Below are 15,826 nucleotides of genomic sequence, written 5' to 3'. Positions count from 1 at the left end.
AGATCTTTACTACAATTAACTAAATTTCAGACGTAGTTCCCTTTTTATCATTAACTTTATCAATTTCGAGTCTTACTCGGCTCGTGTTATGAGTAGCTTATCACAGTAGCAATAAAAGCGATGTCTGTTCGAATCGAAAAATAACACTTTCCTTTCTAGAAAACTTGGAGGTGCCTTTGAACTGAAGCACGTAAAGGATGTTTTTGTTCCAACACTTTAACTTAACAAAAGCTAGGTCATCATCAGTTAGCTAGTCTCACCCCTGGAAAAAGATTTGGCTTCCTTGATTCCTTAATCCCTTCTGCAGTCTCAGAAGAAAAGGATTCAGAGCTCGGCACATCGTCTCTATCATATGACCCTCTGGAATCCATGGTACCTCCCCTTAGATGGTAAACAATTTCATTGCAGACATTGAAAGAAAGTTCGAGGTTCTTGTTGAGCAATACCCAGAAATTATTGCGATAACCGTGAGAAAATTTCCATAGATAAACCACTTTCTTAAAACATTGATTGACAGGGAAACGTCCAGTTGGGCTAGACAAAGGCAAATGAATTATCTCTACAAGGTTCAAGGTTCGCTTTCCTGAAAGCAGGCACCCTTAAGTCTAACATGCTCCTCTATCGATATAATCATTTTCCTTGATGAACAATCTTGCATCCTCAATAGAATAAAAGGAATTTTTGCTCAGAAAACAGCCCCAAATTCTTGACACCGTAATTACCCTAGCAAAATGGTTATCTAGGGTTCCTTGTAAATATTTCTGAGTTGCTGTTAAAGTTACCGTGTACCTTCCGAGAGAAAATTTTTAGATTTTCCTTTTTTTTTAGATAAAAATAAACTTCCCAGTAAGTTCTTACAAACAAAAGAAGAATTTTCTAAAAAGAGTGAGTATTTGCCGAGTAATTGGGACGTAAGCAATTTTCACCGGAAGTTAAATTTTACTTTGATTGACAGCATATTGCTGCTGGTGTAACCACCCATTGCGATATTTGCGCGAACGGTCTTTTTTTGAATGCTTCACGTTCTCGCACTTCGAATATTCTGTATTTAGTGGAAGAACTTGCGTTTGTTTAAGTGCAACACTGACATAAAAGAAGACAAAAGCTTTAAACTACGCTTTACAGAAGATAAAAGTCTTAAAATCTTCCATCGATGCAAATATTTCGAGACGTGCATGCTAATGTTTCAATTCGCGAGTCCGTGAATCGCGCTTCATGAGCTTCCTTTTTTATTTGCGGCTGAACTTTATCAGATCACTTGTGTTTGGCTGCGTAAAACTCACAAGTCTCTGCAAGCGGAAGCAAAACAAAACAATTGAAAGATAACGCTAAGAATCATGTCCTATATATTGATCTTTCCTCACGTCGCCCGTCGCTACAAAGGGTGGCGAATGGTAAATGGGAGATTTTGCGAGACGGCGAGACTGGCGTTTTTCTTTGCGATTCCAAGACATTTTGAATTTTTAGATTGCGAGACCGAGATTTCAAAATGTGTTGAGTGCGAGCGCGAGACGTTCAGACTCTTAAAATTCGAGCCCCAGATTTCGTTGAGATGCAATGAGAATGAGCTAGAATGAGCTTGTACAGTTTTGTAGCTTTTCTTAGAATTCAGACAATTTAGGAGAAGTTAGGATTGACTTTTTCTCAGAAATTGAAAGTTGCTTTAATGAATTTCAATATCGAGTGACGATAAAACGTCCTTTAAAAGAAAACAAAAAAACGAATCGAGACTTCGAGATCCTTAGCCTTGCAAAAAATCAAGACTCCGAGGCACCTTCGTATTAAAATCTAGACTGCGAGACGCACATAACCGCTAGAAAAACGAGACGGCGAGACCCGTGAAATTCGACTAAAATTTTGCGAGACCCAGAATTTTTTAAGGACCATTCGCCACCCCTGCTATAAGATAACTAATAAATGGAAAGCCGCCGGTTTTGCTTGTAGCGTTTTCACCAAGACTAACTGTAATACGATAATTTCCAAAGCGTTAAACGGAGTCAGCTCTTCTAAACGGTTCCGTTTAAACGTTTTCTTTCAAGCGTCAATCGGATACTTGTTTTCTATTTGCAGCATTAACAATTTGGGACGTTCATTCAAGAGCGAATTTTCACCCGAACTTTCGATACATCGATAAGCAATTTCGAAAATTCGCTATTCTCAACAATATTTCGATAGAGTAAATTTATTCGCTGGCTTTTCGACTTAAGAGCAGCCAGAATTTTCGTTTTGACTGAGACAATAAATGTGGTCACGGTGGTTCCCCGATAATTCCGTAGCGCTAATAATATTACCCTCCTCAGCCGCTTCTACTTCGGTCCAACAGCTTTGCTTGATAAGGCCGGCTTCAGTCCCCGTTTTGTTTTTCCCGTAATCATTGCAGATTACAAAATCTACGTGCGCGTAAAACAAACACCGCAGATATCCAACAAAATGGTGAAGGAGTTAATTACTCTGGAACGCGAGTACGTGCAAAATTGCGAGAAAATTTTCACAGGAGGTGACCGGAAGAAAAAGTAGCTTGCAAAATGATTGGCTAATTTTCCATAAAGGCGTCAGGGGGGCGGCGCTTGTTTCTGTAGCGAGAATATATTATCAGCGCTGTTTTCTGAAATCAGTTTTTTTTTCTTGCAGGGAACACTTTCAAGAGTTACAACTCAACAACGATTTAGCTGATTTCAGTACAATTTGGCCAGATGTTAGAAAAATATATATCCAACAAAATCTTGTCGGGAAATTTGATAACTCTAAAAAATTCTTTCCTTGAAAGCCATTTCCCTGCGTTCACTCCACATGGTTTTCTCCAGTTTTGAAAATGTTTTGTACTTTTTAAACGAAATCGAATTACGGAAAACCCTGACACGTTTTTTAAGCTTTTGGGATCCCGAGTTGGAGAAAAAAAATTCCAAAATATAAAAGTCGCATTGAGTTGGAACTCTTGAACGATGACCTGGATCTTCAAGTTCCGACTTTACAGAAAACCTGGGAATTTACTTTCTCGTACTTTCTTGACCGGACATTCAATGCATTCATAACATATTTACGAATAAATTAGTACATTCATGCAGAGTTAGCGTTGATTCAGACTGTTGATATCGTCTCGGTGCATTCTCGAATTATATGCAATGCATTCAAAATACATTTATGAATGAATAAGCACATTGATGCAGAGTTCCCGTTGATTTAGACTGTTGATAACGTGTCGGTGTATTCTCGAATTATCTGCAATACATTCAAAATACATCCATGAATGAATTAGTATATTCATGCAGAGTTGCTGTTGATAATTGTAATGTGTCGGTGTGTTTTGTGTGGAGCTTTCTTGAATTATCAGCAATGTATTCAAAATACGATCATGAATGAATTAGTAAAGGCCGCAGCAAGACTTTCAAGAGAGGCGAGGCAAGTGAGGGCGCAAGCCTCCGGGAGGATCTGCAGCATGTTTCGCCGAAAAGAAAAAGTGGAGGCTACGGCCCTAACTAATTCATTCATGACTGTGTCTTGAAATCTGATGAATGTACTAATTTTTCGTGAATCTATTATGAATGCATTGAATGTCCAGTCAAAGCCGGTGAGTACCCACGCGTGAGCACGTTACAATTATCAATAGCAACTCTGCATGAATGTATTATGGACGCGTTAAAGTTCCAGTCAAAGGGCAGCCAAGAATTTGGGGCTGTTTTCTGAGCAAAACTTCCCTTTACTCTAATGAGAATGCAAGATTGGTCATCAAGGAAAATGATTATATCCATAGAAGGGAATATTACACTAAACGGTGCATGCTTTCAGGAAAGCGAACCTTGAAGCGAACCTTGAACTTTGTAGAGATAATTCATTCGCCTTTGTCTAGCCCAACTAGACGTGTCCCTGTCAATCAATGTTTTAATTATCAATAGCAACTCTGCATGAATGTATTATGGACGCGTTAAAGTTCCAGTCAAAGGGAAGCCAAGAATTTGGGGCTGTTTTCTGAGCAAAACTTCCTTTTACTCTAATGAGAACGCAAGATTGGTCATCAAGGAAAATGATTATATCCATAGAAGGGCATATTAGACTTAACGGTGCCTGCTTTCAGGAAAGCGAACCTTGAGGCGAACCTTGAACTTTGTAGAGATAATTCATTCGCCTTTGTCTAGCCCAACTAGACGTTTCCCTATCAATCAATGTTTTAAGAAAGTGGTTTATCTATGGAAATTTTCTTACGGTTATCGCAATAATTTCTGGGTATTGCTCAACAAGAATCTCGAACTTTCTTTCAATATCTGCGATTAAATCTAAGGAGAGGTACCATGGATTCCAGAGGGTTATAAAATAGCGACGATGTGCCGAGCTCTGAATCCTTTTCACCTGAGACTGCAGAAGGAACGCATTGGAATCGAGGAAGCCAAATCTTTTACCAGAGGTGAGACTAGCTAACTGACGATGACCTACCTTTTGTTAAGCTGAAGTGTTGGGACAGAAAATTTCAGTTTCAAGGCAGCTCCAAGAACAACGTAGTATCTTGTTTTCTAGAAAGGAAAGTGTTATTTTTCGATTCGAACGGACATCGCTTTTATTGTTACTGTGATAAGCTACTCATAACACGAGCCGAGTAAGACTCGAAATTGATAAAGATAATGATAAAAAGGGAACTACGTCTGAAATTTAGTTAATTGTAGTAAAGATCTAAAATTCATACCCAGTTTTGGCCTTTTTTTTTAGACAAAAATGGTTAAAATCCAGGACTTTTAATTTTCAGACCAAAACGCCTCAAAAACCACAGCGTACGTACATAGAAAGCTTATATAAGGGAGTAGCAATTGCGTTTACACTGTACTATTATTATCCAAGTAACCAATTGGCTCGAGTGGCACAGACCAAGACTAAACAATCCACTGTGAAGGTAAACGCTAAGGAGGGATGTGACAGAGTTGAACGGGAACTAGAAATATGGTGGGTGGCGTTTGATATAAAGCAAAGAATAATACAGGGAATCAAGCTAATATGTTAACATTGTAGAAACTACGCCACATGTAGTCGGTAAAATAAGTCGGGAGTTTTCGGACTTGAAAAGAACAATCAATGGTGAGAAATTCAATTCACTTTACTTCACTTTTTTTTTTTATTTCGGCACTAAAACAACGTAACTTGATATGAATGACACCGTTAATTTTTATTTCTGCAATATAATTCATGTTTTTTCTATGAAAAGGTTGTCCCTTTTTTGTTATAGGTTAAACTGGATTTTAGGTATGACACTTTTTGTATATAACAGCACTCTTAACGCTGAAGAGCCATTCACCCTGGTTATTTAGGTTTTTAAATGTATCAAGGGAGTCTTGGATCACAGTTACAATTTCAATACCGAACAATGTTATCACAATTAATGTCAGCTCATGCCAGTTGTCTAAGACTTAGACGAGCGACATGCAAAAAGGAATAGAACGATAGGTTCCTAGAGATCAATTCATAGAGTTTTAGATATTCTCTTTTATTTAGTTGCAATTTTTCATTGTAACTTTACTTTTTCCTTGTAATTTGTAATTTTTATCATCTTTAGGTATAGTTTTGTCTCTTCACCTTTTTCTTTAATCATTAATACTGCTTTGTTGACAGATCTCGTGTGAAAGCAGCCTATGAGTGATGGCGATTTCCGCTCTAAAGAAGGTCATTATTATCTTTGTCATATGCTACTGCAGCAGTAGTGCGTATTCGTCGAATTCGTACTCTGAATCCTCCTTCACGGTTAGTAGTGCGCTGAAATTGCTTTTTCCCTGGTTTTTATCCAATGATTTTGTTTTTATAGTTTACTATTGCTGGGTAATTAATTGCCATTTTTATCTTACAGAATGGGATTGCAGAGGAAATGAAGACTAACGTACATTTGGAGGGTACTGTTAACGGGCACTCCTTTACAATTACAGGCGAAGGAAGAGGCTACCCTTACAAGTAAGAAAAGTTGTAAAACGATTTTAACCATTTACCGGTTTTAACATTAAAATGCTCTTACTATGAGGTGGAGTGTATCTATATGTCTTCTTCCGGTGAGCAACCGAGATAGCGACCCCAGAAAACTGGTGTCCTTCAGGATAGAGCAGCAGACACGAGGGGCTGTCTTTGTTTTCTTACATCATTATCTGAATGAATTCATTAGAAGGTACAAAAAAAAAAAAAAAAAAAAAAAACCCGTACAGGTAATGAACGTTTGGCAAGGATTCTCTTAAGTCTGTTCTAGCCAGACTAATCCTTGCAAAAGTCCACTCTTTAAGCGTTTTTTTTGTGAAACTTGTGACCTCTCGACGTGATTCAAAGACTCTTTTTTCATTTGTAACCATCTTCGTTTGCTTCTTAACGTCTTTTGGTAGTCAATGACTATTTCTAAAAAGGCTCTGCACTCCTAAAAGAAGCACAAAAACGTCACTATTGCAGCAGGGTTCCTTGTTATTGACCCAGGGTTTGAACCATGCATTGAAAGTGTTTTGGATTTAAAAAAAAAAAATACAGAATCTCCTATCCGGTAATAAAACAACAAACGAACGAATTTTTAACCTTATTTAGCCTTGGTGTAATTAAACACCAGTAAACCTACCAAACAAAAAACATTTGAAGGTTCAAATGAGGCTACATTTGAAAGTTTACAATAGCCAGTTCAGCAGGGCATGAATCGTTGTATATAGACGCACACCCGAGAGCTCCGCAAACCCGAATTCAAGAAGTAAAATTACAAAGTGAAACTAGCTTCCTACGCACTTCAAACATCATCAAATCAAAATTTAGATATATAGATAAAAAAACGTCCGAGGATAGGATGAACTAACGCATGTGAAAATTTATAGCCGCCTTTGGAATCTGATATTCTACAGCTAGAGTCAACGAGTGTAGAGCTAAACAAAGGAAATAAAGAACTTGTCTTGCAAGACAAAGCTAATTTGAAAAAAAAAATATGCAAGTGATAAACAACTCTTGAATGAATTCTATGCGACAAAATTGCGCCTGCAGACAATTATGTGACAAAAAACGAAAGGTGCAATTCTCAGAAGCAAAGCCCGGAGGCATGAGCAAGGTGAACGAAACACTAGGTATTTTTTTTTTTATTTGTAAAAAACGAAATCATCGCGAGAAAACAGTTACTAAGCTCAAATTAAGAAACAACAAACTTACCTCTGATCCATCCGATATTCTACAAGAGCATAAGACATTTTTCGAAACACTTTGCAAGTCCCATACTAACTAAATCAAAAATTAATTTTATCTGAAAGAACTATCTTATATGGCTGGCACCAAAAATCAAACTTTACTACTTAACTAATCTCTCATTGTTGCCAGATATCTAATTTTTGCTACAAGCGTACGCAACAGCACACTGGACTTTGAATGTTTCCTTTTACGCCTAAGGAATAAGATTTCCATTCGCCGCACCATTGCGGCAGCAACAAATCATGCTGTCGATTAACTAAATCGTGGGCCAAGCTGTTTTCGTTTAGTGTAAGCTGACTGTACGTTACGATTGTGAATTGTGATTGTCAGTATTATAATTATTGTAAGTACTTTTAACATTGTAAGCATTGTCAGCAATGTAAGTACAGTAAATATCATTAGCATACTGTAAGTATAGTGAGTAATGTTCGTATTGTAAGTCATGTCTTAATCATTATATTCTTATTAATATATTTGGTATTTATAGATTATTAGATTTTATATTAAAAAAAAACAGTTCAGTGTTGAAACTGAGTAAATTTGAAACGAGCAATGCAGGTTGTTCGAGATAATTGAAAGCTTTTCTTTTTTTATGAAGCAACGTTTATTTATCTTCTTAGCGCAACAGGCTACAACTGCGACTGATACTTTATTGCACACTCAACACGCTACAAACTAAGTAGGACTACAACTAGTTTGCACTTAATGCACTTCGTTTAACGCAGAGTAACCATGAAGTTTCGTGACTGTTGTGCGTCCTCTCTTATGCCGAAAATTTTCAAATTGCCACTCCGAATGTGGCACTCCAACTTGGTGTGGCGCTGTTGCAATTCTGTAAGTCTTTGCTGAGACCACTGAAGAGCACAAAGTGTCGCTTCTTGTTGGGATGCTACCTTTGCCAACTTTAAAGTTGTCGCTCTCACCTTAGAATTCAGATTTTTCACTTCGACTTGCAAATCTTCAACATGCGTGCTTTTGTTTTTTTTGCTCTAGATCTTTTAATTTTCTCTTGTATGTAGTGAACTGGTAATATTTGTAAGAGGGTAGACAGCTTATCCTCGATGCTGTCAAGTCTCGCGTTTGCATCGCAGCACCGTTGGCAGGCATGTTCCCGAACTTCCGGGCAATCTTCTTCATCAGTCAGAGAACTGCCTTCCCTTGTACGTTTACGGCGATGCCTTTCTTTGGTCCATTCTTCGGACAATCCTTTCTGTTGGTCTCCTTCCATCGTGTTTCCTTTAAAAACTAAACATTTAGCAACGTTTCAACAGGCAAAGGGATAATTATTCCTTGCTCGCATGATGCACGTTCTTCGCCCATTCCCAGTCCTGAGAGTTATTTCTGATTAAAACGCAAAACGCGCCAGATATTTTCACTATCAATGCATAGAGGGAAATTTTTTTGCCCCTTCCCCTCCCCCTGCCCCTCCCCCTCCCCCATTAAGCAGACCTTTCACTTTCAATTCTTCCAAGATTTTCTGATAGACTCGAAATACTTTATACTTTTTTTAAGGGGAGAGCAGTTTATGAGCCTTGAGGTCATCAATGGTGCTCCTCTGCCGTTCTCTTTTGATATCTTGACACCAGCATTCATGTATGGCAACAGAGTGTTTACCAAGTACCCACCAAACATACCAGACTATTTCAAGCAGACGTTTCCTGAAGGGTATCACTGGGAAAGAAGCATTTCCTTTGAAGATCAGGCCGCATGCACGGTAACCAGCCACATAAGGTTAGCTTCATACAAAAGTGCTGTCGGTTGAGCCTGAGCTGGCAACTAAGCTCCCGTTAGATGCATTGAGTCTGTTTCGTTATGGGTTTGCTTTTATTTGACAAATTTTAATTTAAATGGGTGTCTTCTGCGATGGAACAATAACGATGCCCTCACTCTCAAGTGGTAAACTACAAAACAATTAAGACTGTTCGCTTAATTAACAATGTCCCTCTGATGTGACTTTTAACTCCTCATTATGTAACTTTGATGTTTTTGTATACGAGCTGAATACGGCTTTCTATTTTACGACTATCTATATAATGAAACGATTCTCGTTTTTATTTCTTAACTGTCTGAGCAACAATAGCTACTGACAATATAACTTACACAGTGAATCTCAATACATATCCTGCCAAGATAGCTCTTTACCAGAAGAACATTTAAATAATGATGATCATTTTAATGGGAATGGACTCACTTAACTCAGGAATGTGGGACCAGCCATGTTTTTTGTATGCGATTGATCGCCGAATAAGAAAAATAAGAACTGCCTTTCATTATCCCCAGTGCCTTCGCGTCTGCAAGGGAAGCTACAACGAGTGCCGGATAGGAGGAAAAATGCTAAGCTTACTTCAAGTCAGGAAATGAGAAAATACCCGAGTGTTGTATCCCTCAAGATTAAAAGAGTTCTCCTAGAATGTCATGTTTACACTGATTACAACCGACTCTTTTTTCAACAGGTTGGAGGAGGAAGAGAGACGTTTTGTCAACAATGTCAGATTTCACTGTGTAAACTTTCCCCCCAATGGTCAAGTCATGCAGAGGAGGATACTGCAATGGGAGCCATCCACTGAGAACATTTATCCGCGTGATGGATTTCTAGAGGGCCATGTTGAAATGACTCTTCGGGTTGAGGGAGGTGGCTATTACCGAGCTGAATTCAAAAGTACTTACAAGTAAGTTTATATCTGTTAAACAGGAAGTGTCATGGGGTTTTGACCCGTTTTGTTAAAAATAGTGAAATACTGAAAACTTTCACTTAGCTACAAACTAGAACAACGAGAGGAAATAAATCAACTCAATTCTCATCTGTTCTATCGCATTTCGAGAACTTGAAAAACGTTATCCTATCATTTTGGAGTTTCAGTCCATTTCAATTTAACTCTCTCTGGTTAGAGGTAACAATAAACAATTTTATTGCACTGGGATGAAAAAAACAAGGCAATCATTTTTTTTTTTTTGTTTTTGTTTCTGTTGACAAACAAACATTTTGGGGCTTTTAAAATTACGTCAAATTCGCGTGAAACTTCCCCTGTAAGTAATTTGACTACTTGTGTCGATTGTATACTCTACCACTGAGTTGTAAGAGAGTCTCGTGGTGAAAAAGACTACACAACTGAGTTGGAGTTGCTTGCTTGCTTGTTAGCATCACTTTGAAGAATTTTCACTTATAAAACAGGATTCCACTTGCTATATCATAGTGTCTCTTCCCAGCTAACCTAGTAAGCTCAGGGTCACTTAACCGAGAACATTTGTTCCTTTGCAGAGGAAAGACCCCAGTCCGCGACATGCCAGACTTTCACTTCATAGACCACCGCATTGAGATTACGGAGCATGACGAAGATTACACCAATGTTAAGATACGTGACGTATCCCATGCTCATAACTCTCCGCTGCCGACTAGGTATTAAGCGGAAAAGGCAAGGCAACAAGACGCAAAACCGCGCTGTTTGTCCCATTTCATAAGAGATTCGACAACTGTGCTTCTTTGCCACTTGATTTCAATTAGTTTAAATTAACTCTCTGGGCTGATGTTGAAGTTTTGATTGCTAAGTGAGAAAATCTTTGTGATTATTAAATTTGTTGCCTGAAGCAAGTTTAGTGAAGTCTTCTATTTCCCCGGTAAAAGCCAGTTTTCCCGTCCTCATATCCCTCCTCCCTTTCTCCTGTACTGCAAAATTAGAAATCTTGGAACAGGGTGGAATGATCATTCACAAGAAATGAGGTGGAAAAAACTGTCAAAGGTCCCAAAAAGATGCCTGTAAGAAGTTGTTCAAGAAAAGAAAAGAAAAAAGAGAAATTTGCATGCCTGGAGAAAAATTATGCGTAAAATGATGGTTGCAAGAAAAAGGGTGCAGTGAAAATTTCTTTGTCCCCAACTCCGAAGATTTGCAAACTAAAAGAAATGCAAACTATATGACGATCCGAAGTTTCTTTTAAAAATAACTACTTCTTACGCTATCCCTCGTATTTAAGGACAATACCACCTTACACCGCAGTATTTTTGCATTAAAACTAGCCGGGTTAAAGCAGATCTTACGAAATGCCGTTAAGATCCAGAAATGAAATTGCGGTTAACCAAGCATTCTTTAGAGATAATTAAACAACGCTATGTACAAAAAGCATTAAAATACATAACGGTGTTTGACATTTTTTTGACTAATTGAAGCTTTTATTATCTCTGAAAAATGTGCTGTTAACCTCAATTTTCTTTTTGGATTTCGAAAGCCCGCATAGTCAAAAACTTTGAATTAGAAGGCATCCTCCGGAGTTTTTTCCAAATAAATTCAAAACTTGTTCAGTTGTTTGGTCCGCGTCGAACATTACTTTAAAACATTAACCATAAGCAAAAATATAGTTAAATGCAAGAATATTAGCAACAGTCTTGGATAAAATTTCGAATAAATTGACGATATGCTAAGAAACTTTCGGAGAAAATAGCTCTTCTTCTCACAATATCAAAGGAATTATATTCTTGAAAGTTATATACCAGAAATAAACAGTGTCCTTTTTGAGAGTAAAAAGGTAGTTCTTTATTTTGATTTTGATTTTTTGTTTACTTGAACAAGTAGGCTCGATCGACGAGGATTTAACTGGAGGGGGCAGTTTCTGTTTCAAAGGCCAATATATCAGAGAAATCGTTCGCAATAGCTACAGAAAAGGCGCCGAAAAATAATGTGGACTATTGTCGAAGGTGTTGCCGAACGGTAGAGTAAAGAATAGTCCTTTACCACTTGCACATCAACAACAAAGGAATGTCAGCGTCTAGAATGAAACTTTCGCAGATGTCTTGCGATGGGAGTTTTCCAAGACGGAGTTATGTTTTTGTAGCGCAAACCAGACAGATATGCCGTGCATCCGGCAGCGACACACGAAGAACGCCTCTATCGTCTTACCAGTTTTGTGCGTCATAACTGAAATCAAAACTCCGCTGGGTTCACGTTTTCTTTCGATTTGTGTAGGTTCGGTATTGTCTCCTTACTTTTCTTTCCTTCTCTCTCTCTCTCTCTCTCTCTCTCTCTCTCTCTCTCTCTCTCTCTCTCTCTCTCTCTCTCTCTCTCTCTCTCTCTCTCTCTCTCTCTCTCTCTCTCTCTCTCTCTCTCTCTCTCTCTCTCTCTCTCTCTCTCTCTCTCTCTCTCTCTCTCTCTCTCTCTTTTCCTTTTTTTTTTCGCTTCCAAGAAAAAAACAATAGACACTTACACTCTATACAACATCATCAATCAAGAACTGAAAAACATGACAGCTTGGCTATCAACAAACAAATTATCACTTTATGTCAATAAAACTCATTTTATGACTTTTAAAACTAAAAATAGGGCGTTTTCTCAGCGAATGAACAAGTAAAATATACAAAATTTTTAGGGTTATTAATTGATAAAGAACTCTCTTGGAAATACCAGATAAATATCATGTAACAATGAAAATATCAAAATTAACGGGAATAAGTGTTAAAGCCAGACATCACTTATCCAAAAAAACTTTACCAAACATATATTACACTTTGATTTATCTTTATCCGATATACTGTAATATGGTATGGACAAACACATATCCTACTAGACTCAAACCTTTTTTCTATGATACAAAAAAAAAAAAAGTAAGACTAATGACATTCTCTAGCTACAGAAAAGGAACCGGACCAATTTTCACTTCATTTAAGTTATTAACTATATATCAACTGAAATTATGCTTCACAAACAAGCTAACATCAAACTCTTTATTTTGCCTTGCATCCTTTACATCACGTGTTATTGGGTTTTTACAAAACTCATTATTTTTTCAAGAGGCAAGAGGATCTGGTGGTGTGCAAAATGAAAAAAAAAAAATAAACAAATTCCCAAACTTTGCCAGGACATAGCTCTAGATGAAGTATTGCTAAAAAAAATACTTTGAGTTCGATTAGACTTTTATTTTTGGCGAACGGCGACAAAGTCTGATTGGCCGCTCCCACATAGGTTTTCACGGCTTCCACACCATACGTTACTTGAAAGTCGACTAAAAATAAACATAGCAGTAAATCTGATCATCATCATGAAATGTCTTAATCAAAAGAATGCATATGTAGGAACAGTCTGAAGTGTTATTTGTTCAATTCCATCGTGAACTAAATATTAAGTGGATTTTAGTTCCACATTTCGCCGATTTTGGCGGAGCAAAAACATGGCAACATTGGGAGGGTAAAATTGGTCCTTGGTACATGGCGTGGTTTCGTATCAAGTACATCGAGCAAAACAGCAGAGTTTCATCTTCAAATAACTGCAATAAAATTTTTGGGCTACGTTAAATATATAATTTAAGAGCGCCAAACAAAAGTGACCCAACGGTCAAATTACGCAGTTCCTTGTCACACATTAACAGGCGTGAAATCAACAAAGTGCTCTTAAAAAATAGTGGGCCGACGTTTCGCCAAAAATCGTTACTGTTGCGATGATAATGCCAATTTTTAACATTATTTTTCCTTTTTAACTTCTTAGTTTCTGAAATTGTTTTGAATTTCAAGCGGTTGATTTTTGTTACGAGCCAAATTCAAATCGCTATTTACCCTGGTTAAGGTTGCAAACGGTTTGTACATGTAAGCTGTAAAGGAGAATGATTTACTATCATTTTTGAATCACAGTAGACAACACAAAGGTAATTTTTTTTTCTGGTGGGAGAAACAAATATATGAGTAAAATATAAATTCCTAGAAACTGAAGAGAGACGGTTTCCAGTTTTGAGCTGGAGGCGTCATTGGATGCTCTGGAATGCGTTGCACAACAGAAAGACAAAGGATTGTAACGGTGGGGAAGGGAAATAGTTTGCACGGACAGGACTGACGGGGGCTACGCCAACTTTAAAACATTGATATGGAAAGATCATTGAAAAAAAGACATGAAAGAACAAAAAAACAGAATTATCTTCTTTTCCCTTTGCATCTATTGACATCCGATTTGTTTCCGGTATGAAACTTGACAAATAACAAAAGAAGTCCGCATTTTTTCTTAAATACTACTCTATTTATTTATTTATTTATTTATTTATTTATTTATTTATTTATTTCTTTCTTTCTTTATTTAATTATTTATTTATTTATTTATTTATTTATTTATTTATTTATTTATTTATTTATTTATATATATATTGGTTACTTTATTTGTTATTCTAGTCTTGTGTTCAGAAACACTGCGAGTCACCAATTTTAACACTTTAATTATAACTGTATTCCTAGTTTTAGAATGACCCCTCCCCCCCTCCCCCATTGACACACTGAATCAGAGTGTGTATGATGTGCGATACGCTCTATGTCCTCTTTCCATTTTGAAGCAGGGGCAAACATTAAGCACATTTTCTCGGGACAGTAAACATAGCTAAATCCTTGGGCTTTTCTGCCAATTCCAACGTTGAGCGGGGATGAAACGGGCAGAACTGACCGGGTAAGGACCTCGCTTTATCTTCTGTCAACAGAGGTGTAGCGGCCGATTCGACTTGCATGCTTGGAACCATCCTTGCGAAATATAGCAGCGATGAAATAATCTTTACCCTAGTTGAATACCCTGTTTTATTAACTCTAACAATAGAGTGTTGACTATCCAATCAGGGTGGGTTTACAGCGGGCAAGCCTAGGCATGTCTATTGTTTCCTTTGTACAAAAGTGACGCTTATTAGTAAACTCTAATAAGATTAAATTTAGAAATACAATTTAACTATAAAAATGAGCGAAAAAACGGAACGACGTTTCGGTGTCATCCTGGCACCATTTTCAAGTAAAGAATGCAACAGAAAAGATAATTTATACGTAAAGTAAAGGTGTGAAATAGAATAAATTAAAGTAAAACTAAAAGTAACTGTCCCGTGTTCATTCAGAAGGTGTTATAAAATGGGAGTTTTGTCCGTTAGACAAAAAGGTTCTCGGTTTTCGGCCATCGGGAAACAACTAAAGAATAATCACCAAGTCGACACAATTGGCGACCTGACAAGTAACTTCACAATCTTAAAGAAATGTCAGGGAAAGCTTGATTGTTTAATATTCAAAATGCTTTAGATCACTGAGAAAGAAGAGACCGAGTCTAAACACCTAGTCAGACTCCATTCGTGCAAAGCTATTTGTGTAACGGACAAAACTCCCATTTTATGACACCTTCTGAATGAACACGGGACAGTTACTTTTAGTTTTACTTTAATTTATTCTATTTCACACCTTTACTTTACGTATAAATTATCTTTTCTGTTGCATTCTTTACTTGAAAATGGTGCCAGGATGACACCGAAACGTCGTTCCGTTTTTTCGCTCATTTTTATAGTTCATTAGTAAACCTTGGCACTTATTAGTATGCAGGAAGACACCGATTAGGCACTTAATTAGTATAGAGGAAGGAACTTATTAGTATGCAAACTTAGTTTGCATTGCATGGTAATTAAATCCCTTGGGATTATTTGAATATGCTACATAATAGATTGTATTGTGTCACACTCTGTCACTCAACTTGAGGCCGCGCGCTCAAATCATGTTTAGCGAGGCATGTTCAAGTTTCTACCCAACTGACCTCGTTGTTGATGCCGAACAAGTACCTCAAGCTGTCCCGGTTGAAGTTGTTCAACAAGTTGTGGACCCTCCTCAAGCGGTTACTCCAGCAGTTGTTCCAGCAGTCACTCCAGCAGTTGTCCCAGCGGTGGAAGTGCA

The 15,826-nt window shown here is 37.5% G+C and overlaps 1 protein-coding gene and 2 long non-coding RNA genes across 3 annotated transcripts in view; 2 read left to right on the top strand and 1 right to left on the bottom strand.

The window, feature by feature from the left end:
- The window catches only part of LOC146488994 (uncharacterized), a 377,056-nt gene that overhangs the window by 197,797 nt on the left and 163,433 nt on the right, over positions 1-15,826 (top strand). The gene's annotated exons all lie outside the window — the stretch shown is intronic.
- The window catches only part of LOC146488999 (uncharacterized), a 360,510-nt gene that overhangs the window by 221,189 nt on the left and 123,495 nt on the right, over positions 1-15,826 (bottom strand). The gene's annotated exons all lie outside the window — the stretch shown is intronic.
- Positions 3,465-10,762, top strand: LOC146489011 (GFP-like non-fluorescent chromoprotein). Its single transcript, XM_085105500.1, has 7 exons — positions 3,465-3,568; positions 4,277-4,399; positions 5,593-5,721; positions 5,825-5,925; positions 8,686-8,904; positions 9,627-9,842; positions 10,433-10,762. The coding sequence occupies exons 3-7, from the start codon at positions 5,620-5,622 to the stop codon at positions 10,575-10,577; spliced, it is 783 nt and encodes a 260-aa protein (XP_084961626.1). The 5' UTR covers positions 3,465-3,568; positions 4,277-4,399; positions 5,593-5,619; the 3' UTR covers positions 10,578-10,762.

This window comes from Pavona decussata, unplaced genomic scaffold (assembly GCF_977016875.1).
Source record: "Pavona decussata unplaced genomic scaffold, jaPavDecu1.1 SCAFFOLD_6, whole genome shotgun sequence".
Taxonomy (NCBI): Eukaryota; Metazoa; Cnidaria; class Anthozoa; order Scleractinia; family Agariciidae; genus Pavona; species Pavona decussata.
Note: the sequence above shows the minus strand (reverse complement) of the source record. Positions and strands in the feature narration are given on the sequence as shown.